This window comes from Symsagittifera roscoffensis, chromosome 4, assembly GCF_963678635.1.
Source record: "Symsagittifera roscoffensis chromosome 4, txSymRosc1.1, whole genome shotgun sequence".
Classification (NCBI taxonomy): Eukaryota; Metazoa; Xenacoelomorpha; order Acoela; family Convolutidae; genus Symsagittifera; species Symsagittifera roscoffensis.
Genome location: NC_087065.1, coordinates 57,851,924 through 57,879,099, shown reverse-complemented (window position 1 = coordinate 57,879,099; position 27,176 = coordinate 57,851,924). Strand labels below are relative to the sequence as shown.

The 27,176-nt window shown below is 36.0% G+C and overlaps 2 protein-coding genes across 4 annotated transcripts in view; one reads left to right on the top strand and one right to left on the bottom strand.

The window, feature by feature from the left end:
* LOC134844539 (3'(2'),5'-bisphosphate nucleotidase 1-like) overlaps positions 1-27,176 on the top strand; it is a 553,428-nt gene that overhangs the window by 272,123 nt on the left and 254,129 nt on the right. The window lies entirely within an intron of this gene.
* LOC134844244 (tyrosine-protein kinase CSK-like) lies at positions 189-27,176 on the bottom strand. Of its 3 annotated transcripts, none has more exons than XM_063860831.1 (11): positions 27,027-27,176; positions 13,957-13,974; positions 11,899-11,999; positions 11,503-11,693; positions 9,482-9,703; positions 9,027-9,217; positions 3,515-3,588; positions 2,834-3,029; positions 2,553-2,639; positions 2,136-2,434; positions 189-561 (listed from the first exon to the last, which is right to left on the bottom strand). In XM_063860831.1, exons 1-10 carry the CDS (start codon positions 27,165-27,167, stop codon positions 2,168-2,170), a joined length of 1,488 nt encoding a protein of 495 aa, XP_063716901.1. In that variant the 5' UTR covers positions 27,168-27,176; the 3' UTR covers positions 189-561; positions 2,136-2,167. The 3 variants fall into 3 exon arrangements, with proteins under 3 accessions (XP_063716901.1, XP_063716900.1, XP_063716902.1); XM_063860830.1 differs by lacking the exon at positions 189-561 and adding an exon at positions 602-1,692; XM_063860832.1 differs by lacking the exons at positions 189-561; positions 13,957-13,974 and adding an exon at positions 604-1,692.

Genomic DNA, 27,176 nt, shown 5'->3' with positions numbered 1-27,176 from the left:
AATTCTTCACCTTACTTTCTGGTGGTTGATGTTCTCTACTAAGTTAAGAAAATGCTTTAAAAAAACTGTTTGGAACACGTTAATTGAACATAACTAGGATTGGATTTGATAAGTGTAACTGAACATTGAAATACGACTCTCGTATAAAAAAAAAAGATACTCATTCCAAAACTTCAAAATGTATACCAAATATAATTTTTAAAATGAGATAACATCGTGTATCGAGTTAGCAAATGTTAAAACAGCATGTGTTTGTTCAGTTACAATTAAAAATGAAATTTTACTTTGTATCCAAAAATAACTTCATCTCTGGCGGTGGAATTAATTATGACATAGGCCGCAGGGCAAACACACCAGTTATTTGTGATAGATTGACTCAATGAGCTCGCATTTGGAAGGAAAGTATGTGGCAGGCAAGTCCACGACAAGACAAGATGACAACTTCACATCTTTTACTTCATTTGATTGGATAAAACAGGCAGAGTTGATTTCGATAGCACGAGGTTGTTTGCTCAGATAAAAACAGCTCTTTTCCACCCCTCCCCATTCTTATTTGATTTTCTAAATAGAAAAACTTTGCTTGTCATTACAATTCGATGAAAATATGTATGAACAAATTTAAAATCAATTGAGCAATCCCCCACCCCCATTTCCGCGTGGGGGGAGGGGGTGGAAGAGATAGCTCAATAGGTACTCGAATCATGTTTAAAACCACTTGAAAATAGTTTTTGTGATATGAAAGCTGCAACGAATGTAGAACAACAAAGTTTACATCAAAAATTACTTTCAGAGTGGAAAAATCACAAAAACTGATGCATGTAAAGCCGATTTTTTTTCTATCGTAAATGAAATCAAAAAATGCTATTGCGTACGCATAAGGTGCTGCTGAGAACAAATGATGGGCATTCATATACAAGGTTAGATCATGACCCCTGGTAACTTGCTTTCCTCGAAGCATGGACGCCGAAACAAAAACACGAATAAACCCTTTTTAAAAAAAAATGATTTTTTTTTATTTGCATAATTTTTTCTCGACACACATAAAATAAACATCAGTCGGTCTATTAATTGGTTATTATGAACACAACAGCCATGATCTTGCGCTTGTAATGTCTTTTGCAGCATTTTACCGTTTTTACTTGGGGGGGGGGGGGTGTAGCAGATCAATTGGTTATTACGGGGAGGGGGAAATTGCTTAATTGATCCCAACTTTGAAACCTGTGATATCATTCTTTTAGCCGTGGAAAAGAGACGATGATAAAACAACACAATCGCATCAAATATTCAAAAAATATAAATGCTCATAAATGTTAATAATAATACCAAGTACCAAGGAAGAAGATAAGCTAGAAATAATAATTATTTATTTACATCGAAATAAATTCTAGAGAATTGAACGCAAATCGCATACAATTATTGCAAAAAAAACTTTTCATTCAATCAGACATTATTTAGTACAAAATGATAAAATAAATGCACAACATCACAAGTTTGGCTAGGCTTCCCTTGATAAAACAAAAAAGAGATAAAATTAACTACAAGTGTCCAGAATTTTATAAGGACACACGTTTATTGTCAGACTATAAATAGAATCGAGACATACATAGCACAAATTTTGGGCCAGTTAAAGAGTGTTTCTGAAGAAGTTTTGCATCCAATGCATCCGCATAGATATTGTTATCCCCCAGTTTGCTGAAAAAAGCATTGAATTCGGTTTTGTTACACAGATAGACCAGAGAAAATTCGTCAATGAGCACTCTCGATTTGCGACTCATGTTTTTTAGATCAATTTTGCATATATATATTTAAAAGTAAGTAAGTTTACCGCATAAAAAACTTACATCCATCTTTAAAAGTAAGTTTTTTATATACTTTTAAAAAACATCTAAAATGCGAATATTTTTTAAACCCTATCATGGTCGTAATTCTGCCGTTCCTGAGTAAAATATTCCATACATTTCTCAATTATTTGTCTAGAAGTACTTAGCTTTGATGACAACGCCCAGATCCAGAGGAAACAACTCAAATATAAAACTAACTATTATTACAGCTGTATTTGAATGCTCACCTTATTTTTCTAAATTAAGGTGGTTTCAAATTTACCCATCCCAAGCAATCAGTATGTCTCAACCAACCTCGAAGACTTTGGAGCACGATAGAATACTCATCAGTTTGGGACGTCTAGGGTGGCGTAATTATTCTCCGGTCTCTCTAACACCACAGGCTGTATCTGAAGCATGGTGCGGTCATCTTCCTTTAGTCTGGCAACCTCCTCGTCGGTGAGTTCTGTGTCTTTCAGCTTTTTAAACGAGGGTCTCTCAATCACGTCAATCGTCCAGCATTTCTTCATAATCGAGTAGACTTTGTCGGGGCAATCTGTAGGACACTTCATGCGGTATCCTTGCATCACGTGTTTCATTACTTCGTCTTTTTGCTGTAAAATATATAACACTTAAACATTACTAGACCAAAAACCCAGTATACATAAATACAGGGGCAAAGTTGTCCTTCACATAAACTTAAGTTTCACCAAGTAGGAAAAATGTTCTCACCATGGAAGGGTAAGGTACTCTGCCATAAGAAAACAACTCCCAGAGAAAGACGCCATAGCTCCAAACATCTGATTTATTCGTGTACTTCTAAAACATACACACGATTAAGTCTTGATATACTCAGTTGACGTCTTATGAGCCTTATACTATTGTTTTTGAAAGAAATGATCCAGTTTGAGGTTACTTTGGAAAAGGCTGTGGTCTCAAAGTAAATATCTAATTTTATAAATCTTCTCAAACTTAACATCTTTTCTGAACGTCAAATCAATTTGACAGCTGACCTTTTCATTGACAGCCTCTGGAGCGGACCACTTGATGGGGAACTTGGCGCTCTCTAGGGTGGCGCTCCTGTACTGTGCCAGGCCAAAGTCGGAAATCTTGGCTTGCATGGCATCGTCCACCAGCACATTCCTGCATGCCAGGTCTCTGTGTTGCATGTTCTTCCGTTCCAGATAACACATGCCATCTAGCACCCCACTAAACACACACACACACACACTAAGAAACACTAATACACATCTAGTGGCACAACGGTAGTGATGAAACCCAGCAATCATTTGATTGCGGGATCAAATCACACTTGCGCTGCAATTTACAAGGCGCTTGTAAATTAGCCATAGCTTAGTTAACCGTAAATATTTAACATCCGCGTTAGGCCTCTGGCTGGTTAACTGAAAAATCCAAATTTTGTATCTACTTCAATTCGAAAAGCCAGTTGAGAACCTTTGATATACACATAAATGCACAGATGCAGTTGAGGTTTCAACAAAAAAAACGCCCATCTTTATGAGACAGACCGTTTTAACTTCCCAAGTTCTGCTAAATGATAGAACCAATTTTTGGTCAACTTGTTTTTACCAAAAAATGAGTTTTCAAAGTCACTCTATCTTATATTTACATTTTAGTGGCAGGAAAAGCTCCGCTAGAAAATTTATTATGAATAATGTTGATGAAAAACATACCTAGCAAAGTCAAGCAATTTGGATAGAGTGATGACTTGTCGACCTTGGGTTCGCAGCACGTCTAATAAGCTCCCCTAAACAACCACTTCCTACGTTGATCAAATACACTAATCAGATTCCAACTCTGTTTCAGAGATAACATTCTGCACATGCAGACATAAAACTCTAACTTCCGAGATTCATCCCAATCACTACGAATTTAGCTTCAACTTTACCAATATGTTCATAGTTTATCAACCTATAATCCTGGGAATAAATAGCTAGCCCCTTTGCACAATGAAATGGAGACGACACAACAAACACTATCAAAGGCAGTACTGAAAACAACCGAACAACTAAGCTGACAATTTTTTGTAGACAGAAGTACAGATCAACGCGTAACAACAAACTCTTAACAAGTCAACCAACATTTCAACTAGCGCTGACAAAAAATCGAGCACTGCCACTCGATTGGGCAAATACAACAATATTGAAACCAGAAGTTTTTGCCTCTGCCATTATCGCCCTCAGCCTAAATCTAGTTTATTATTTTTTACTTTTTAAGTGCCAATTATTAGTACAAAAGCCAGGTCTTTCTAGCTAATTTCATCCGTCAAACATAGAGGCGAAGCGGAGCTTTGCAAAAACTCCGATGCAAAACGTAAGCGAGGGCTCGGATATAGAAAAAAAGACTCTATGAAAAAAACTGCAACAAAATACAAATTGTCAGGAGTAAATTCGACCGTTTCTCGATCACAATTAGAAATCATAAAATCTCAATCAACATATTCAACCCAAGTGAAAGCGTCATTTGTAAACTATGAGAAAATCTGTTTTTTTTTCTTAAAACTTTGAAGTCAGGTAAACTGAGACCTAGGGTCAACCTATGCTTTGAGCCAACAAGAAAAACATCAACAACAAATAAAATAACTAGCAACATAGCCAAAAGAGAGTTGGGAAAGAGTCAATGAACGCAAGAAAACAGAACAAAAACTGACTTACTTTTGAAAAAAAATCAAAGACTGAAATAGATGGCCTTAAAGCTCTTTGAATTTAGAGAACAATAATCTTTGACACTCTTTGATAAAAATTAACCCAATTTGAGAAAACTGAATCAATAGGTAAATTTTTTATTCCGCTGGAAAACTTAAATTTATATTCCACTTTCGAAAGTAGAAGTCGTTCTAGTTTTTTGCGCCATTTCCACGTTCATAATTGTAATTTACTTAACTTTCAGCAGACGAATTTAAATTAAACTCGAAAAAAGCGTATATACCCAAGTGCATTCATAAATGCCTTACTATTTATGAATGCACATCAGTTTTTAGTGGAGCATTTTAAGTAATTTTCCTGAAAAAAAAAACAGAAAATCACTTAAATATACACTAGTCTTCACTACGTTAATCGGCTCTTAATAAAAAGCAAAATCTGTTCAAAAAATTGTCAAAAGAAAATTCATCACAGAAGTGAAGTGCAGCTTAAATAGAACTATGTTCCACTTTTTAAGTGCACACTAAAGTGTCAATGAAATCAATCAACTCAACATTTTTTTTGTTAATTTTAAATTACAGGAAAAAAAAGATTTTATGGACATATAAAATAGCAGAAATCCATTTTTTCAATTAAAAAATCAATTACGCTTTTTCGCGCAATTAAACTTTTTTTACAAGAAGGCGATGAATTTGAAACGAAGTCAAAACTGAAACATAGCCAATCGAAGATTGGAAAAGAGTAATGACGGCAAGTACACAAAAAACATTGACTTTCTTGAAAAATCTCAACTTTCGAATTTCGAAGAAAAAAAGAGATACCCTTTCAGCTCTTCGAATTTCTAGAACAATTTATCATTGGCGCTTTTTGATAACCTGAACCCAACTAGAGAAAACTGGGTCAATAGGTAAAGTTTTTATTCCGCTGGAAATCTGAAAAATAAATTCTACTTTCGAAGCTAGAAATCGTTCACGTTTTTTCGCGCCATTTCCCGTTCGTATTTGGAGAAAGCTATTTGTGTCACTTTCAGCAAATTAATTTTAATTTAACTCAAAAAGTGCATAATACCTAGTGCATTCATAAATGCAACAATATGTATGAATGCACATCTGTAGTTATTAGAGACTTTTAAAAAAAAATCAGCAAGACCTATATAAGAGTCTTCACTACGCTCATTACTCTTAATCAAAAGTCAAAGCTTATTTAACAGAGGGAAAGCAGAGCTTCGCGACACTTGTGATCAAACGAAAATACAATCCAAGATAGTGAATAGAAACACAGATGGAACTCGTTTTTTTATTGTTGAAAAATTGAGTTGAAAAATTATTAAAAAAAAAAAAAACAATGTTTGAAGCAACATTCATAAATAACCTAAAAAACATTTCTTGAGCGGCAAGTCAGGCAAAAAAATCTGAGTCGAATCCCGTGAAGCCGAGATGTCATTAAAAAAATTTAAGCTACAATGTTTTGAAACTCAGTTTTAACGACACAGCCTTCCTGAAACACAAAGCACAAGAAAATATTTCGACTTCGAAACGGCGCATATAGTCAAAGTTAAAATGACTCAGCCCATATAACATAATCTGAAAAAATGGTAAGAAGAAAAAGCGAAAAAGAAAAAAATATTCAACATTAGAATTCGACAAATTACAAAACAAACTACAATTATAGTATTAACTGTTTAAACTACGGGCCCGACTAAAGCTGGGAGTACCTGGTTGAAAAACTTTTAATTTGTTGCACTGATGCCGGATGAAACTAAAAAACTCAAAAATTGGGCTTGACCCAAAACCTAAATTGCTTCAAAGAAATATAAGTGAAATATATTTTTTTAGAATTTGGCTGAGTAGTTTTTGAGTTTTTAAAAAAACAAGAAATCAAAAAATTGGTTTTTCTGAGATCCATAACTTTTATCTCAGAAATTTTGGACGTCCCCAATTATACAGGGGAGCTTCTATCAACCCTTTCTTCTGTTTGAACCGAAAATCTCAAATTTGGGAGGGCGTTTTCGAGACAAGTCGAAAATTTTCGAAAACATTCAAACAAAACTTTTCCAAAACTCATTATTTTCAGGGAAAAATATGTTCATGGCCACTTACGCAGGGGAGCGTCATACATCCTGTGCTTTCGATTGAACCCAAAATCTCAGATTAGGGAGATTATTTTGAGAAAATGAAAAAGTCCACAAAATTTGGTCAAACATTCCCCTCACAAGAGTTTTTCGAATACCGTAGAAAGGGAGGTATGGCAAAAACGATTAGGGTAACATGCAACAATACAGAAAAGTGGGTGATCGTTCCCTTGCTACTATTTCTTGAGATAAAAGAAAAATTTTCCGAAGCTTCTGGAAAAACCAAATTTAAAACATTTTTTAACACCTGTTTTTATCAATTCTAAAACATAGCTAACCAGCAGTTGAAAAAATCAATGAACGCAAGTAAACAAAAAGCGTACTTATTTTTTGAAAAACTGCAACTTTTTAATTTAAAAAAAAATAGATGCCCTTAAAGGGTTTCTAGAACAATTTGTTTTTAGCACTTTTTGATAAAATTAACCCAATTTCAGAAAACTGGATCAATAAGTTAAACTTTTATTTCAATGGGAAATCTGAAAATTAAATTCCTTTTCGAAACTAGAAGTCGATCACGTTTTTATGACCTTCACACTATCTTTGTTGGAAAAATAGAGATACACTATCTTTATTTTTCTAACAAATTCAAAAATGAACCTATCGAATTTAGGACAATAGCCACGAATCCGAAAAAATATATATTTTTTCAACAAGATTATTTGAAAAAATTGTTTACTAACTACTATGAACTAAAAGGTAGTTTATGTGAACTTCCTACTGCTGCAGTCTTTTCAAGGTGAAGTAGCAGCACTTAATAGTACATTTGTAAGAAAAGTTGTTTACGGGAAAAAAATCTAGTTCCCGATTACAAGTACACTTGCTCTCGCAAGTGAAAAAACGCATACTAAACACAAATTTGAGCGCAAATAACATTTATAAAAATACAATTGAGAACAAATTAAACAGGCGTTTTTAATTAGAATTAAAATTAAATACTTTAAAACCTAAAAAATCAAAGGAACGCGTATCGGCATGAGCAGTTTTCATTGCGAGTTTGGTTAGAAAAAAAAAGATTTGTAATACAACACAAGGTTCCCTAGCTCCCACGCGCAAAACCGGAACAAAAATGAATTTCTTATTTTAAGATATTTGAAAATTAGAAACGAAATTTGAGAATCAATGGAAAAACTGAATTTGGAAACAAAATAAACACTGTTTCAGTCGGAAATTGAAAAACAGAAAGCTGGATGCAAAATTAAGCGCAGATGCGACGCTGCGCTTCCCAAACACAAACGAGAAATCGACGAAAAGCAGCTCTCAAAAGTGAAAGAAAAGTTAGAAATGAGCCTGGAATTGTACGGGCATGAGACCTCGAGAATTGGAGTTGCATACCCTGCCCACTCGGCCACGAACTCTTAACAACCGGCAAACACTAGTCACAGATAAAACTGTTACATATGCTAAGAAATTTCCAATGTTATGAAATGTTATTGAAGCAGTTTTACCAAATTTAACGGCTCGCTTGTCCAATTAGAACTTTTTAATATTTTCAACAGAAAACTATAAATCAAGCAGCAATAAACGCGACCAAATTAATTTGCCCTAGCTCACACTGTTTAAAACCAATTAGCTAGAAAATAAAATTTTAACAAATGTAAAAGGGTCTTAACTGCAACAGAAGGCTAGGCTGCATTTGGCAAACACAAGCGAGTAAATAACAAAAAGCAGCTTCAAAACGTGAATTAAGATTAAGAAAAAAATAAGCCTTGAAATAGCAAAACTTTTGCTATCTGACGGATTCGAACCTGCGACCTAGAGACTAGGATTGTCCCGTTTTCTCATCCAAAGTCCATAAGAAATTTCCTTAACTAGCCGCCAATGATACAGATGCGAATAAATAGCCAATGCTATGCAGCAAAATTGCTAACAAATATTAAAATAACCAGTGCTAAGTGCGGCTTTCAACCTCCACAAAGTAGCTTCGTAATGTCACGTCCTTCCCTCTGAGCCACGGATGCTTGACTAATGGCAAAAAAGCCAAAAATAAAGCAGAGAACAGATGCTTTGATATTTCCAACGCTACAGATGTTGATCATAGCAAGAGTTCCACCAAATGAGCGTTTTTATTTAGAAGCTAGGTTAGAAAAATTGCATTGTACTACCACGCTACGCTCTGCTTGTAAACAACTTATTCTTAAGCAATATTAACACGCCGGAGACAGATTGGAGTGAATTGAGGCTCTCACAAACAGAAAATCGATTTCCTAAATAGCGAGCAAATCTCTTTTCAGAGATTCAATCAATCTAAAAAGTAGATTTTTAAGCTCAAAATAATGGATACGTATATGTTACATTTTTTTCCATGCAGCACTAGTAGCTGTATTTTTAACTTTGCGAATGCAACTCCTAGGAATTGCACTCATAAAAAACTTGAAGTGACTTAGTAGCATATGAAATGGATACAACACACACCTTGTCGCAGTACTCGACTAGCATTAGGATGGGGTCATCTGTGACCACTCCGACCAGCCGGAGCAGGTTGGGGTGTTTGAGCTCAGTCATGATGGAGGCCTCAGCCAGGATCTTCTCGCTTTCATCCTGACCCTGTTTCTTGATCTGTTTCGCTGCCACTGTGTTCCCACGCAGCTCACCGCGCCACACATCTATACCACAACATAGTCACCATGATGGTTAGTGAAAGTTCTGATACGTCACATGCATAACTTCGAACTTTAATTAAAATAAATAAACTAAGGTTGAATTCATTCTGATAAATTGAATCGAAAAGATATAGGAAACAGAACCATGACACGAAAAATGAGGAGAAAACGTTTTTCGAGAGGTATAGAAAAAGGCGAGAAAAAGTTACGACGATGTGCCAATTATAATGATGACCAAGTTTTGATTATGACTCAATGAACTCGTACCTGCGAACTCTCCCTGTCCCACTTTTTCGACTAGCTTTACGTCTCGCCTGTTGATCCTCCAGTTGTGTTTCTCGAAGTCGCTCTTGATGACCTTGATTTTGGCCTCATTCGTGTCCACTGACTTGGTCAGCTTGTGGGCCAGTCCGTTAGCCTCCTTGCAGTAGAATTTGATCAGCTCCACAATGTGAAAAAATTGATGCTCCTCGTCTATGAAGGTTTTACCTAATCACCAATTGAACATTTCTTTCACCGTGAACTCGGTCCAATAAGCAGCGGTAGCCAAATGTTCAAATATTACAACTATCATCTTGTTCCTTTACATCAAATTTAGTATTTAAGAATTTTTTCGTAGTCGCACATGCAAAGGAGCTGCTCACAATGATTCCAACTTAAGATTGAACACATCTCAGACGTGAGAGGGTATTTTTCGGTAATTTTCATAAAAATTAGAGAAAAAAACGCTCAAAAACTGACTTTTCCGATGATAAGTTTTTGCGTAAAAAAAAGTGAGTGGCTGCTAATGCAGGGGAACTTCTGACTACTACCCGCTATCTCCATCAAACCCACAACTTCAGATATGGGACGTAAGTTTTCGAGAAAGTTAAAAAGATTCAAAAACGAAAACAATTTGACTAATCCCAGGGCCATAAATTCATGAGTAAAAAAATTTGGCTGAGCCGCTTATGTACAAAAACTTCTTCAAATCGTTCTATTCATGGAAACCAAAATCTCAGATTTGGTAGGTTACTTTTTGAGAAACTGAAAAAAAAATCGGTCAAATATTCCCATAACAGACAAAGGGGTAAAGCAAAAAACTACCAGAGGAGTATGCAAGCACACCGGAATGAGGCGGTCTTTTGATGGATATCTCTTCTGAAAATCGGTAAACGGGTTTTAAGAAAAAAAAAACTAAATTTTTTGGCAAAGCGTCTAAAAAAATAAAATAAAAAACCCAATCCTAGTAATTTCCAAATACCTGTTTTTATCAAACAGGAATTCAAGACAAAAATGGAAGGCAAGACATTTGAAATTCAAATTAGCAACTGAACAAATCTTACGAAATCGACTATCTTTGTGAAGACACCAGTTGAGCCGAAAAAAAAACTGATTTTGTAATTTAATCAAAAAAATTTCAAGTCCCCACTGAAACTACCCTGTAGTAACTAGTACCCGACGAGTAGTTAAAATTTAATTTTCAGAAAATTGAGCAAGTCAACAGCATAGCAGCATTATAAGTGATTCAACTGATTGTGTTAAACAAGTTGTTAATCCGAAAAAGTCTACATTTCGATTTGATAATTCTTGTTAATCGCAAGTGTAAATAATACTCAATTCTGATTTCTTTTATCATTAAGTGCCTCCACCAGCAAGATTCCACCAATTCGGCCCTTTTTCCCATTCTCCCTACTTATATTTTGGGTTCCGGACATCAAGTCGAATCGCATAATGAGGGAATTCAAGTCAAAATTTACATGCACTTATTGCAAAATTTGATCAGCTTGAATATTAATGAAATAACTACGATTTTCCACAGATCGTCTAACTGACTGGCACGGACAGAACATTACTTTTCTACTCCAAAAACTGTCGAAAATTCATAAAAACCAAAATTATTAACTTTAAATTAAAATTCATTTTGGCATGGCTAAAAACGCATCTGAAATTTTGGACATACGTATTTGCAAAGTACAAAAACAATTAGCGAAAATTAAAACTTCATGAAAAACTGAATTGCAGGAAAGACTCAGCGTAGCAGGAAAGTTTCCAGTGCTCTACATCTATATCAATAGCTAAACAGAATAAACTTCAAAAATTTCATTTCAAAAAGATCATCGAATGAGGATTCGTCACGATTTTAAACGCAAAATCAAAAACGCACCAAAAACAAAGCAAAGGTTTTGATCGTTGAACGAAAATTTCCTATCTCAGAAAAATCTGATATTGCGCACAAAAGTTTGAATTTGAATTTTTCTTTTTAATTCTTCAGTCTGTCCGAATTGTTTGGAACTTATGTTGAGTACCTGTTTCGGTGCTGCGCAGCATTCTGTAGTGGTCGATTATGGGCTCATCGTTGTCGCCCAAGGTAAGGAGGGAGAGAGTGAAGTCCCCCTCGTAGCGTATGCTCTCTCGCACCAGATACTTACCATTTGTTCTAGGGGCACTTTTCAACAGATCCTCAGCCGCTTCTCGCTCTATTTTCCCGTGGAACCACCTTAAACATCCAATACAATCAGAACAGAATCAGTATAAAGTATAATTATCAAACTGTAAATTAATCAGTTTTCGAAGAATTTTGTCGAGAAAACATTTCATCTAGAAAAAAATTAAGAATCTCTAGGGCTTTTAAACCTTGAAACCTAGTCTGGCATGTTAAAAATGATCTAAAACATTTTGTGATGAAATTTTTGACAACTTACGAGTAGCTAAATAACTTGACGGGATCCCTTCTTTTGATATAATTGACTGGCACAAGACCAACACGACCATCCAGAGCCCTGCATTTGATCCAGTTTTGGTCCTAAACGCAAACGAAAAACAGTTTAGGTGTTATTATTTTTTTTATTAACAACTTTTTTGTTTCGACCATCAAAAATGGGGGAAAATTTTGTATTCGAGTGTATTTTATGATTTTTCTTTCTGTTTTCCACGGAAAATCAGGTGCTACAAAAATCATCAGAATCGACCACGTGATATATCATTTTGGAGCCCCCTCTCAGTCGTGATTCGAATGGCATTTAAAAATCTCCCAGTGTCGCAGAAAACGGGCTTGAAAGACGGGTTAAAACGAGTTTCAGTCTAGTTTCGAGACTAGTAGTGAGTAAAAGAGATTGAAAATTTAACGCTCGTTATTTGAAAATTTAACAATAGGATTCAAAAGTTGTTACTAAATTTGAAGGCTTTTTCCTAAAAAAAAACGGAAAAAATTATCGCGACCTTATAAGAGTCTGAACTACGATCATCGACTCTTTAAAATCAAAAACTTTGAATCGGTTTTCTCCGAATCGGTTTTCGGCTCTTTTTCCTTTTGAATTTGTTGACCACATTGTCCGATTGCTATGAAAATTTACATACAGACTAATATGGCCACGACAAACATATATGGTCTTCATACTCAACCTCGTAAAACCACTCGTTACACTAACATATTGAAGGTCGTGTGAGTTGGGGGGAAAAGGAAAAAAGAGCCCGGTTTTTATGTCGTTCGAATCAACTGAAAGGGCTTTAAAATGATATATAACCCATTCCGATGATTATTTGATTTTGCGTGGAAAAAACTAAAACACACTCGAATACATTTTTCAAATGGTCGGAACAAAAATTAACCAAGACCAATACATAAGTATTCATCACATTAATGACTCTTTAAAAACCTTTTTTTATTTTCTTTATGAATGATGTCGGAACATTCTGAGCTATTTTAAAAAAATTTTACAAATTAATTTTTGACTTGAATTAGTATTTTTTTTCATTTAAGGACTGACATTGATGAAAAACTGCAAGAATTAGAAGAAACATAATGTTAAAATTGGGAAATGAATAAGTTTGGAGGTCAACCTCTCATCAACATTCGTCTAATTTAGTTTTGAAACCCAAGTATTCAGTGTAGTTTTTCAACACAGACAAATTTTGTGATTTTCTGAGGTTGGAATCACGGTCAATTATTCTTTAATAGGATACCACACTTGATCCCATACGAACTTTCTTTGATTCTTTAAGACAGCCAAAATGGGTCAGAAGAACACACATCCTACGTTATTGCTCCTTCCTACTCCCTTTGGGTGGAAGGATGGGGGGACAACACCTTCTTTAGTGAAATTTTTGAGGAAGCGGATTTCCAAAAAAGCCTAAAATCAATATTCCCTTGACCATTTTTGCAGAACATGGAGTAAAAAGGGCGTTGTGGACCTTCTTGTTTTGAATACTTTTATCCCTCTTCCCATAAAATCAGCTCTACCTACGGCGTCATTAGAAAAAAATGGTTGGCTTACCAAAAATAAGTATCATAAAATAGTGCCAAAGCAGGGTCATTTGGCGCATAAATCCTGAGGAGGAAATTTTTATCCATATGCAGGTACGTAAAACTGTTTACACTTTTACAGACACTAAAACTATTTCACAATCTAAATCGGGACCTACTTCATCAATTAAATCAAGAAAAAGACTAGAATGGCCTGATTGAAGATTATATGTCCGATGCGATTTTTAGAAATGAGATATTTTTGGTAAGCCAATCTTTAATCTTTGGTAAGCCAAAGCGGATTTTATCCATGATCATGATAAAATCCGGATCATGGATAAAATCCGTGATCCGGATTTTAAAGCAGATCCCATCTTTGATCTCTCACCTTCGATTATAGCTATGTTTGGCTACTTTTAGTCTAATATCAATTCTAATATTAAGAATGAAGCAGATAATATTTCCGCAACTTAACAGAAGACAGGTAACATGGATTTCAATATTCAAAATTACTTGCCTTTTTTCCGAGTTGAGGCTATAAATTAAAAGGTGATATATTAGAATAGATGCTACGTAGATACTTCACGTAAAAAAATGTAAGCTTTGTAACACTTAAAACATCATGTCTAAATTTTTATGTAAGAAAGATAAAAAATGACGGGACAATCTTTATATAAGATTGAATTAAAGCGGACTAAGCAACAAGCTGAAAACCGATTTGTGGAATTCACGACACGGCAAACATTCTTTGATCTTTTCCTGTTTTTGATTTCACAAACAATTACCGGGTGTTTCAAAAATTATTCACAACTTCAATTGGCTGAAAGTGTTAACCGGATAACTGTAAACCGGAATAAGTAATTTGCAGAATTTTTGTTCCGACTTTCGATGAAAACGGAATATTTATGCTTGGTGTGTTTTTTATTTGGTCAATTTTGGCAATGGAAATAAGCGTTTTTAACAACAAATTATGCCCCATTGAGAATATTGACTCCCTTAGATAAAAAAAGACAAATTTAAAAATGCATTTCACCACCGGTCATTTTTTGCAAAGTTCTGGAAGTTTGAAAATTGCCAATTAGGCCATGCTTTGGACTAATTTATGCGCACTTTGCGGATTTTATCCATGATCATGAAAGCGTGACGCGAAATATTTATGAGTAGCGGATTATTCCGCAAACTTAAAACTTTCCAAATTGAATTGAGGTTAGATAGTCGGTCGCATTAAATTTGTTAGTCTCAAACTTTCACACTTTGATATTGTCCAAAATTTATAGGTTGTCAATATTTTCTTTTCCTAAAAAACTATTCGATATGGATTAAGGGGCAGTCGGAACATTCAGAGATTTGCCCTGTTATACAAGCAGTCTTGTTTTACATACTAGAGATAAATAAAGGATGCTTTGTGTAAGTCACTTTAGCAAATGCTAAAAACGGTTTCCTCCAGACTGGCACACATGACGGATTAGATTTAATGTCTTATAAAGAGTCGATGCACGTCGTTCAGACTCTTATATAGGTAGCGATAAAAAATTTTAGTGTTTTTTTTAGGAAGACGCTTTAAAATTTGTTCCGGCCCAAATTTACTCCTTCGTGGTTTGACTACTGATTTCTTTTCAAGTTCAATTCATTTCATTTGTTAAAAAGGCAAAATCTACTCGAAAAGCAAAAGTTTAAAGGTCATGAAAAGCGTGATAGACTTCTAGTTTCACAAAAGAAATTTAATTTTCTGATTTCCTGTTGAAATAAAAAAAGTTACTCGTTGATCTAGTTTTCTCAAATTAGGTTACTTTTATCAAACAGTGCTAGAAAAAAATTGATCTAGAAATTGAAAGTGCTTTAAGGTCATCTATTTTTTTGAAATGAAAAAGTTAGCTTTTTTAAAAAAAAAATCAGTTTTTTCTTTTTACTTGCGTTCATTGACTCTTGTCTAACTGTCTGTTGGCTATGTTTCAAAAAGCAAAAGGAAGTGAACAAATAGTAAAAACCAGACGACTCAATTGAAAGAAAAATGCCTTCTCTCATATGAGCTTAATCAGTCTCCCAATTGCTATTTTTTTGACGTCCATCCTCAGAATCTAGTTAACTTAGAAGCTTGATTAACGTAAAATATAAAAATATATATTTAGAAACAAATCAATCTCTTGCAGACTTAGGTAATGCAAAAAATTCGCTTCGAAGGCGTCAGTTCAAGTTATCGCTAAAAGATCCTCACTATAATATATCGGTTGCGTACCATCATGTATACATTTGTAAACTTGCCATTACTGATTTGTACACAAGGGCAAAAAAACTTCCACAGAAAATCAACTTCGACATACAAAAATCTATGAGACTACGGGATCCCTACTTTTTCCCGAAAAAAAACGTGATCCCTATTCGGGCCTCCCGATCAGAAGTTAAAGGTAGTAACCACTTATATATGGTCTCTTGGGTTCAAGATTATGTCTGTTTTTTTTTTAGATATCAACCAGCAAAGAAAGCGCTTTAAAAAGAAATAACAAGATCATGCTGTTTAACTAACGCATATACTTGTCGCAAACGAAATCAAATATCTAACCATGATAGCCGGTTACAGTGCAAGTAGCACAGAATGTTCCGACCATAGTTTTTTTTCCCAATTTTTATTGTTTTTTTTCGACTGAACAAAAAACTGGACATTAGGCATATTCGAGAGTCATAGTATAATAAGCAAATTGAAAAACAATTTTTGTAGAAAAATTACTTCAAAATCGAAAACAAATTTTATAAATTTTCATCAAGTTTCGCAATTTTTTGAACATTTGAGAATCTAGATTCCAAAAAGGCGCTGAAATACTCAAAGTAGTTCTTACGTTTTAAATTAAGATACTGTAAGCTTTTAATCAATTAAAACAAGACTGCTCGCTCGCCATATTCGCTCGAAATAAGCCGAAAAATAAAAAAAATTTCAAACCGGTTTTTATGGACATTGGGAAAAATAATTTGAAAGAGCGTTCGAATCAAAACTATAAGGGATTTAATATGATTCATCACTCAACCCAGTACGATGATTTTTTGGGGTATCTGATTAGGCGTGGAAAACAAAAAGAAAAAACTAAAACACAATGATTGGAACAAAAATGGTTTTATCATTTCAGTGGTCCCCGATGTGTAAATCGACTACATCTGAAACACGCTAAAAATGTACAGAATCACGCTTAAAATGTGCATATACCAAAAGATATAAAATTTATGACAATTTTTCAACTAATTTGACTGCAACTTTCTGTTGTCTTCGTTTTGATTAATCTAATTAAAAACTTTAGATAACGACTTGCATGCTGTCCAAAGTTAAGTTTGGTAAATAAAACAGAAACAAAAAACTTCCCGTCATTTCTAAATCATTATTTTAAGAAATTCAATGTTTCAGTCAATAAATATTTAAGTTTAAAAAAATCTGTGTTAATGTCTCAGCAGAACGGTATTCAATTCCTCTGTGATCTGTAAAAAGCAAAACTTCTACGCCAAACTCGACACGTGGAGTACAGCTAAGTACAATATCAAAGAACGTTCCGCCATGATGCCCTGCAACTAAGAATTTTCAAAACCTTTCATCGGCGACAAGAGAATGCTTCGAAATCATCTATCAAGCCATATCGGTAATCCACAAACACAACCAACCTATCGAGCGAGAAACTTTTAACTTTAGGTCAATCGAGCTTTTAAGATAACTAGTAAGTGCGACTGGACTTCAAAAAGCCAGTATTTGAGAGACTGAATAAGTTATAAGCACGAAGACGACACGATTTATGTTTTTTCAAGTCTTACAATTCGTTCATTATCTTTTGCTTTTTTGAAATATAGCCAACAGACAAGAGTAAGTGAACGCAAGTAAATAGAAAAAAAGTTTTTAAAAAACTTTCCAATTTCTTATTTCAAAGAAAACAAACATTTTCTAATTTCTTACACTTTTTAGTTTCAAAAAATGATGTCCTTAAAGCACTTTGAATTTCTGGAACAGTTTTTGACCAGCACTTTTTGATAAAATTAAACCACTTTGAGAAAACTCAACTAAGTCTAGAAGTCGATCAAGTTTTTAGTGCCCTTTACACAATTGCTGTTCGATAGTGGAGTTTATCTTCCGTTTGACAAAAGAAAAGAACTGAACTTCAAGCAAATCGAAAGTCAAACCGCTAAAACTGAATTTTAGTCAGAACAAACTTTAAGTTGTTTCCTGAAAAAAAACCATCTCGACCTATAAACTACGTTCATCGACTCTTAAAAAAACTTTTAAAGTAAACAACGATGCAGTTAGTAAGTATAAAAGATGCCAAGTAAATATTCGCATTAGTTGCAATACAGCAAAATCGTAGCAGTGCAAGCGAGCGAACAGAAAATGAGACATTAGTAGTAAAAAATAAAAATAGAATTTTATGGAGAAACGTTCAATTTTGGAAAAACAGTGTAAACACACACAAACAACACCATTATAAATTAGTCTTCTAAATTTTACAAGCGGCTACTAAACCAAAAACGTGTCAGCGCACGCCCTTTGAGCCAGAAAAACCTAAGAGAAGTTATTGAGAAACTTTGCACGATTAAGCGTGAGTTTACTATTTTTGCATCAAAACTGACCTGACTTATTTTTATAAATATAATCGAATTTCGCCCCAAAAATACAAAATAGGTTAACGAAGCCGACAGAACATAAAACCAAATCTTTTTGGCCGAAGCTTCTAAGAAAGAAAGGTTCTACAAAATGAGAAGGAAAACTTACAAGTCAGGGTTAGAGATTTGCAAATTACAAACCTTAGCTGCAGCACTTGCAACTACGTTGAGAATTATTTACAACAAAAAAGCATGAATTAGCAACTGAGCCGACAAAAAAACAACAGGCAAAAAGCTGACCAAAAATCATTTTATGCGGGAAAAAATAAATTTCATACATACTGAAAAAACAAGGTCTGACAACCCCAGACCCAAGGATGCAGAGGCAATGGTGTTCATTTTAACTCAATTGGTAAGCGGCCTAGTAGTTACGAGAATATGACGTTTTTCCAGTACAAATTTGCAGATGAAGCAATGCAAAAAACTGTATGCCATACTGTATTTGGCTTTTTAGCAAAATGAGCCCGTTGCTTGATTGACGAGTTGTCCGAATGCTAAACAATTTCTTTCAATTTCGTTTTTAAGGAAGGTTTTTGACTCTGAAAGGCGCATGAAATTATTCTCTCACCTAGAGTTCTACAACATCCTTCGACCTTGGCGGTAGCTCTATGATTTCCAGGTGTCAGGACAAAAGATACCATACCAAAAGCTCCCATGACAAAAGATACCATACCAAAAGCTCCCTTGTATAAAAATCGCCCATACCATAAAATCCCATGCCAATTAAAAAGATCCCATGAATTATGAACAAAAATCATGATCAAAGTGTAAGCAGAAATAAATCTAGAGTAATGATACCTCAATTAGGTTCGCGCTATTGAAAAACAATGCAAATTTAAGATAACTAAATTTAAACTGGACTCATTTTTGGGATTAACATAGTGCCAACATGGATTTAATTTAGTGTTAATATGGCATTGAATTAGAACAACTTAATTGAAAATGTATACACTCTGCATTCATTATCTCCCTCTTTAACTCATTGATAAGTCAAAAATGAATTCTTTTACTTGGGGAACCTCACAAAAAGGCCAAACTCTGATTATTCTTGATGGCCATGAATTTCAAAAGAAACGCGATACGAAGACAACGACACACTGGCGCTGCAGCAAATGGAGATCGTATAAATGCCCGAAAACTTTAATCACTTCTGGGAGCGATATAATCTCACAGAGCAACGAGCATAGTCATGAGCTCAACGCAGGACGCTCAGAAGCTCGGCAACTAGTTCAACAAATGAAGGAGACAGTTAGAAATCAATTGAATCCAGTAAACAGCCAGATAATCGCAGCTAGTTTGCAATTGGTGCAGGACGAAAAAGCAACCCAACTGTCTTTGCCCTCCCGGTCTGCGCTAACGCGAACTTTAAACAGAAGTAAACAAACGACATCCCTGCCCACTATTGCCACAGATGACCGTCATTTCGAAATACCCGATCGTTTTAAGCAATTTTGTCTTTTTGATAGCGGAAAACAAGATACGGAGCGCATATTAATTTTTGGCGACCTTGAGAACCTCAATGCACTTAAATTGTACAACAAAACCTGGCTTGTAGACGGAACTTTCAAAATTTGCCCCAGTCAGTTTTACCAGCTGTACACTGTACACATCCAGATTGGCGGGTTTTATCCACCTTGCGTCTACGCTCTGCTTAGCAATAAGCGCTTATCAACCTATAACAAATTCCTAACCACACTCAAATCGCTTATCGGTGACGTTACCCCGGAAAAAATTTTGATCGACTTTGAAATTGCAGCTCTGAGTGCTTTTACCTCTCATTACGAAACTGACATTAAGGGATGCTATTTTCACCTCTGTCAGAGCTTTATGCGAAAAATATCCGAATTGGGCCTTAAAAAGACGTACGAATCAAACAGCGAGCTAGTCTTAGCGCTGAATATGATTCCTGCGCTTAGTTTTGTTCCGGAGTCAAAAGTGGAAATCGGGTTCGACCTAGTCATTGAGGAAATATGCAGTGTGGCAACCAAACTGGATATTTCACAAAACGATCTCGAAAAATTAGACGAGCTCACTGCTTATTTCCAAAAAACGTACATTAGAGGGGATTTGGTTGGCCGAAAAACACTTTTTCCTATTTCTCTTTGGAACCATTATCAAAATGCTGTGTGTGGTCTAGCCCGAACCACAAATGCAGTTGAAGGGTGGCATCTAGGTGTAACCGCTTTGTTTCAAGGCAGCCATCCTTCAATACATACGTTTCTCGAAAAAATTCAACTGGATTCCTACAATCAAAAGTTCAACATTTTGAAGGCATCCAGCGGCACTATCAACTTATCCCGGAAGAAGTACCGTGATCTGAATGAAAAAGTTCAACAGATAACAAGTTCATACACAGACTCTAACTTATTGTCTTATATCCGTTCACTTGCTCATTTAACCTATTAAATTTTGTTAAAGTTTTTGCCTAATTTTTCCTAAATATAAAAAAGTTTGATCAACTTTTTTATAGACGTCTCCTTGCACCCTCCCGGAGAACGCCGAAACGCAATACTACGACTCGCATTCGAATATGCTGTCTCTAGCAATTTGATCCCAGAGCAATTGCTCTTATTTACGGGAGGCTAGGTTGGGGGTAGGGGCCTGACAGCCCTTTGAGTATTGCGCCTAGCGAAAAAAAGTTGATCAAAATTGAGAATTGATATTTTTTATCAAATAGAATGGCAAGTGATTCGTAATGAAAATGATTTGAAAGCTTTAGAATTTTGAAAAAACTCAATTTCAATTTTGTACCGACTTGAATTGTCTGGAAAATCAGGCCATATTTAGCAAAGTTGGTTTTGATTAATTGGAAATCCTTTTCAAGTTCAATTATAGTCTAAGCTGTTTTGAAGTTTGAGTTTCATTTTAAAGGCCAAGTGATTAGCAAGGTCATTTATGTTCGAAATTTGTGCAGCAAAAATTTTGCCGTTTCTTTGATTTTAACCGACGCTTTGTTTTTGCTTTGATCGATTAACCGCTTTATTTTCAATTCTCAGGTTCTTTGTTATTTTATTATGGTATCTTATGTCGTGGGCGATTTTAGAACGAGGTATCTTTTGGAATGGTATCTTATTGACTGGGATCTTCTCGTTTGGGATCTTAAGGTAAGGGATCTTTTGTCATGTAACCGATTTCCAATCGGTGCAAATACTAACTTGATATTGTTCTTAGAACCGAAATCTTCAAAAGGTTTCGCCACGAAACCCGGTCGGTGCGTATTGCTCATAGTATGGCATGCAGTGATAATGTATTTTCCAGAATGCTTCGATAACTTCTGCTTGTGTTCTAGAATTTAGTTGATTCGTCGGAAACTTCGAAACCCATTTACGCAAACTAACAGGAACTTATTCTATCCCCAAGTTTGTGGCAACGGTCCCAGTGAATCTAAATTTATTTCCGAATTAGGTTATTTTGTGGGATCTAGCTTTCAGGTATACCGGATTTGATGCAATCTTTACAGTTCGAAGCTGTTATCTGGATCTGCCTGTTCATATCCGGCGACCAGCAGTAGTTAATCGCTACATCCTATAATTTGAACTTCGAAGTCGCATCATGATGGGAGCTCTTTTCTTCCATGACTTCATGAGTTCCATGTGTAACTTATCTGTTTCATGGCAAAAGTACGATCCTAAGCTATTGATAACTTCAAAAGTTTTTCTCTGTGAGAGCTTCTTTATTGCAGTTCATTATCCCATTAAAAGTTGCCAAGATGCTAGAAATTCAGCATAAAAAACTCGGGCCAATCAATTAAAGTTTTGGGAAACAATTTCGGCGGAATAACTGAAGTTTCAGCCGAAGGCTAACGAAATGAAGCTGTGCCATGCACATTATTAGTTGGCAACTCCAAGGAATCTTGGCCTGGGTTTTGTGGAATCGACTCACTGTTTTCCAAAAACCTCTAAAGGGTATATCAATTGACAATTTTGGCAAAAGTCAATGCGGGTGTGATTTTTAAAACAAACCATGACTAAATGACAGGTTTAAAACGCGTAGTCCAGCTTCATCGCTTTAATTTATTTCCAGTTACGGAATTCGCGTTCAGATTTTGTGCTGCACTTGAAGTTATTTTCACAGATTGCCAGTTCATCTTTTCGTCGAGCCGAAGATCCTATTAACTGACTATTAACTGCGTGAATTTGAGCCAGCACCAAAAAGTTATCTAGTTCTGATATTTTAGCTGTCATGTCCACCGGTTGTTAGATGAATGGTCTACTGGCCACATTCTTCCCCTGTGCATGCTCTGTCATAATTAAATGGCAACAACCTATACACTTATCGAATTAATCTGATTTGTGTTTTCCCCTCTGAAAGACATGACAACAAGGCTTCATGATCTGTTATTAAATTGAATAGAGCTCCAAACAAATAATTTAGACAGTGAGTCACTGCTCGCACTATGGTCAGTAATTCTGCTATATTTATTATTTCTTAAGTTCTGCTTCATTTAGGAATCGCGACGCAAATGATATCTGTTTCTAACTATCATGGTTCAATAGGCCTTTTTTTAGGCGTCGTAGTTGATCTTGGTTTCTCTTTACATCAAAATGACGGTTTCGGACAAAATCAATCATAGTTTGACCACGTTTGAGTAGAGATTGTTTTTTTTCAATAAGTCCCTGACCCTTACCTTCCCCTACCGAGATGATTAAGTTCAGGGGTCTCACCCGTCCAAATCAGTTTACGATTTAAATGCGCTCAAGCAATCATAAAACAACCGAAGCAGTGATGCGGAGGAGTTTGTCACAATCACTAAGGGCAAACTGAAGATCGAACCTTGCTTCTATGCAACAATCACCACGAACAAACTACACTGGTGCTACATCTGAGCCAATCGTTGACCAAAAGAATAGCCAGGTTTGAAAGAGTTGATTTAAGTGTTCTAATCAATCTCGCAAGATCTCGTAGATACACCTCAGATACACAGTTTTCGATCTCAATTTTCAACTCCGAATCTACATGTTTTCCTATTCTTCTAGAGTTTATCGCTGGTCTTCATACGTCATGCTGATAGCCGAAACCTCACTCTCGATATCCAGATCGTCTGTTCCCAGCCACTCAAACTTTTAAGCAAAAAATTTACATCTTCTCTATTTTACTGCATCGTTACTTCCGTTTAGTAACAGCGTGACGTTTCGAACCTCACACCAATAGCATTTTCCGATCGCCGGGTAGCAATTAATATATCATCTATATTTACCTGAAAGAAACGAATCCATCATTCGCTCTAACTCGTAAGGCATATCTCCAAACCCGTGAAACCGTCATAACGTCATAAGCCAATACCTTCCAAGCCAAATACTGAAGTTCCCTTGCTTACTTGCTGCTTCGATGAGCCGCACCTGTCAATATGCGTATTTCAAATCAAAAATAGAAAATCATATCTTTTCCGATAAGTTCCCGCTTATAGCCAGCGGTACATTATCAACTACTTCGATTATATTCGGTATCTGGTATCTCGCGGTGTTTTGCTTATTAATCAGCAGCAATTTTTGTGCCAAATTCGCAAACCCGTCATCGTATATAACACCGACGGTAAGATGAAACCATACTCCGTACATTCACTGAGTTTCAAAAATGACCATCTTTATCAATAAGTTTTCAATCTTTTCAGTAATCTTGGGCAATACCTGAATCGGAGTGCGCCACCATTTCATCTGTATTGGTCGCAATGGTTCCTCATAGTGCGTATGTATCGCAATTTCGCAGCACACCTTCACGTTCAAACATTTCTTTGGACACCTTCAGGACAAATTGAATGAACTTACGTTGTACAGGCGAATACTGAACACCACTGTCAGATTTTGCACCCTTTTCATTGACTTCAATTTGCACTCGTCGCCGAAAAACTCCTATTTACCTTGACGCAAGATATCCTATTGGGGCATTTTGTGGTGGAAGACACTGCTCCCTTGGCTATCCATCCTTCGTACTCAATATCCATAACTATCCGTCCGATTATCTAGATGATATCGCCGGTTGCCCTACAGAAAAGTTTATAATTTCTCCCGGCACGGTCTTAAGTCAAAAACCGGTCACGCACTTTGAATTCGTGCACCTTTTCCTGTAAAATAAATGATACTGGGCTTGTACAATGATCTTGTAACTCTATTTGTCAGCGGCTCTTCCCCCTCATGCTATCCAGAAACTTCTGATTCGCATTGCCAGCTTTATCCCATACTGTCCTGTTAGCTTAAACTCCAAACTGATCAGCGTCATCCTTGTCATCAAATTTCTGGATAACACTCAGTAGTACCGTACAAAATTGTAGGCTGCCTCAACCTCAACCTGGTTACCCCTGACTTTTGGCAAAACATACTTTTTTGTACAGAACTGTTTTCGAATTTCCTCACTTATCATTTTAATTATTGAAACCTACCGCACAATCGATTCTTCTTTTGGTCTAAAATCTCATTTCGGTTCAGATTACGCAGTGCTCCGAGTATTAACTCCATACTCTTTCTCTATGGGTTCTCTGCCAAACAGCGTGAACCTCCGGTTTGTGACCATCTTTCTTTAAGGACACTTCTAGCCAAAAACCACCGTTGGCCCTCCCTGCTTCCCCAAGGGGACAAGAATAACTTCACTTTCAATCTTTTATTCCCTTCACCCCGGTTTCTCGCTTTGAACAATCGCCATGTTCTTGCCGTGTTTCCTCTTCTCTCCATGTTGATACTGCCGCGTTGTTTCTTCCTTCTCTTTTTCCTTGCTGCCTCATCTTTTATTTTAACCGCTTCGTCTAACGTGGGATATGAGTCTTCTGGCAGAAAGTTCTCCTCGAATAAAGCTTTATCTACTTCTTCTTTGTTGACATGTTATGGTCCAATCTTTCAATGTTACCGACGGTTTCTAGACAGAGGCGTTCCAAAAGACGCCTTGGCCGCGATAGCCCGATTCCGTTTGTGACTGCGCCATGTGGAACAGTACTCACTATAAGATAGCAATTATAACTAAACGTAACAGATGCTTTCTAATTCTTCTAGAAATTATCGCTGATCTTCTTCCGTCATGCTGACAGCTGACATGTCATTCTCGATATTCAGATCTTCCGTTCCTATAGCCCTGCTCGAAACACCGCTATTGTTACTCAATTCCGGGCTCCCTTTCTTTATCGTCGCCTAGGGGCATCCGACTCTCTAATACTGACCAACAGCCTTTCTACGTTTAAAGTCGGATCCATTGGCGTCTGTTATACTTAGCTGTTCGCTTATTTCTCTGTTAGGCAATTTAGCCCAGACCTGTCTGGTCACGGGGACTGAAATTGATGACTCTGCGCTAATTCGGTCGATAAAATCTCTTCCAGCTTTGTCGATTGCTTCCCGTGTCTTTTGTATTTCGGTCTGAGCGATATCCATTAATTTTATCCAAAGTGGGGTTCTTATTGTTGTTTCTCAAGCGCGCCTCCAGCCCTTGGTCCAACGCTTGAAGCCGAAACCCATCTACAGTAACACCTTAGGAACCATAACCGACGGTACTCCTTTCGTTAGCTTGACTATTCCCCTTAACTTGTCCAACAGCTTATAGACACTCATAAAAAAGACGCGTCATAAAGTAGACTACATTGACCAAACTATATTAAACTATAACTTAATTATATTAACCAATCAGACATACAAAATAAATATATATTTAAATTGTCTTGCGCACGTTTTTCTTATCTCGATTCTGATTGGTTAATATTTGTAGTTGCCATATTTTTGGCGAGTATGAAAAAAAAGTTGCTTAATTATCGACTGCATTCGTCGATAGTAAAAATAAACAAAGCATATTCGACATCAGTTTTCTTCGACATTCTTTTTTTAAATTTCATATTCCCAAGAAAGCGCTAAACGAAACTTATAAAAACGTACTTTACTGCATAACTCAAATTTTACTTGAGTAACGCATCTTTTTGATAATACACGTATTTTCCATTCTGAACATCAAAAACGAAAAAAAAACATTAACCTAAGACAAAAAATAACTGAATGAGAACTAAAAAACGCAACATAATTTTCACATGAAAATTTAACGAAATCATTGGTTTTATGACAGCGCGCTCTAAAAGAACTTAGCTAATGATTTATACCGCCAGAAAAGCTAATTACTCTGTGCGCGTCAAGCTACCATGACGCTCGTTATCAGGGTCGAACCTTATCTAACAGCTGACAAACGCTTTCAGTTCTTACCTAAATTATGGAGCCAATTAAACAACAAACTAAGATTATCACACCGGATGAATCATTATTCGATCTTTAAATGTTTGCACAGAATAGAATTATAAAGCATGATCTTTCTCATTCAGCTCAGCATTTTATTGACCTAACAAATCTGTTCAGATATCAGTTAATTTTCGATATGGCGATTACTACCGTTACAAGGTAAATGTCGTTCAGATTCGGGTTTCAGGTCAAGAAAGCTCACGAAATGAATACGAAAATCTATATATCAAATAGATCTTGGCAGTTGAGTAATTAGTATTTGTTACTTCTGAATGACAAGCCAAAAATGGACAAAACAGCGTGAAAATAATTCACATAATTCACGAGCCAAAAAAACTGTGAAATGCCAAAAAAACTAAGAAAAAGAGATGTCTTAGAATGAAGCTAAAAGAAGTCTTTGCCGATCTTCAAAGATTGTGCTGAACGGCTCCGGCGACGACTAAAAAGGGGTCATATGGTTTCAAAACGCTGTCATCAGGCTTCAATTATACGATAACTAAGCTCAAGTTGGATCTCTAACTATCCCCACTTTGGTACCTAGTAACGAATTGCCATCACTATTAAGAACTAATTCAACGGTCAAGACTATGTGAATTTTGAACCTAGTAACAACTCTCCCCCTTTTGCAAATTGTGGGGGAGTAGTTAAGTTTATCCTTCAAGTTTATGCCTGAAAGAAAACAGTTTTCTGTTAACAATATAATTTAGGATACAGCTGTCTTTGGGAGTGCATAGAAACAGGATAAATGAATAGAACTGACTTTGGTGACTTTGACTACGAGGATTATGTCGCCGGATTTCAATTTGAGGTCTCTGTCTTGTGCGTCTTCGATGAAGTCGTGCACAACCACAGCCTGCGAGTGTTCCTTCCACTTCTCAACCCCAGAGACCGAACTCATCATGCCACTTCA

Coding starts and splice junctions, on each gene's coding strand:
- LOC134844244 (XM_063860831.1), bottom strand. CDS start 27,167: ATGATGAGTTCGGTCTCTGGGGTTGAGAAGTGGAAGGAACACTCGCAG. Junction 2,640..2,833: donor CAGAGGCTGTCAATGAAAAG/GTCAGCTGTCAA, acceptor TGTATGTTTTAG/AAGTACACGAATAAATCAGA. Junction 2,435..2,552: donor GAGTACCTTACCCTTCCATG/GTGAGAACATTT, acceptor TATATTTTACAG/CAAAAAGACGAAGTAATGAA.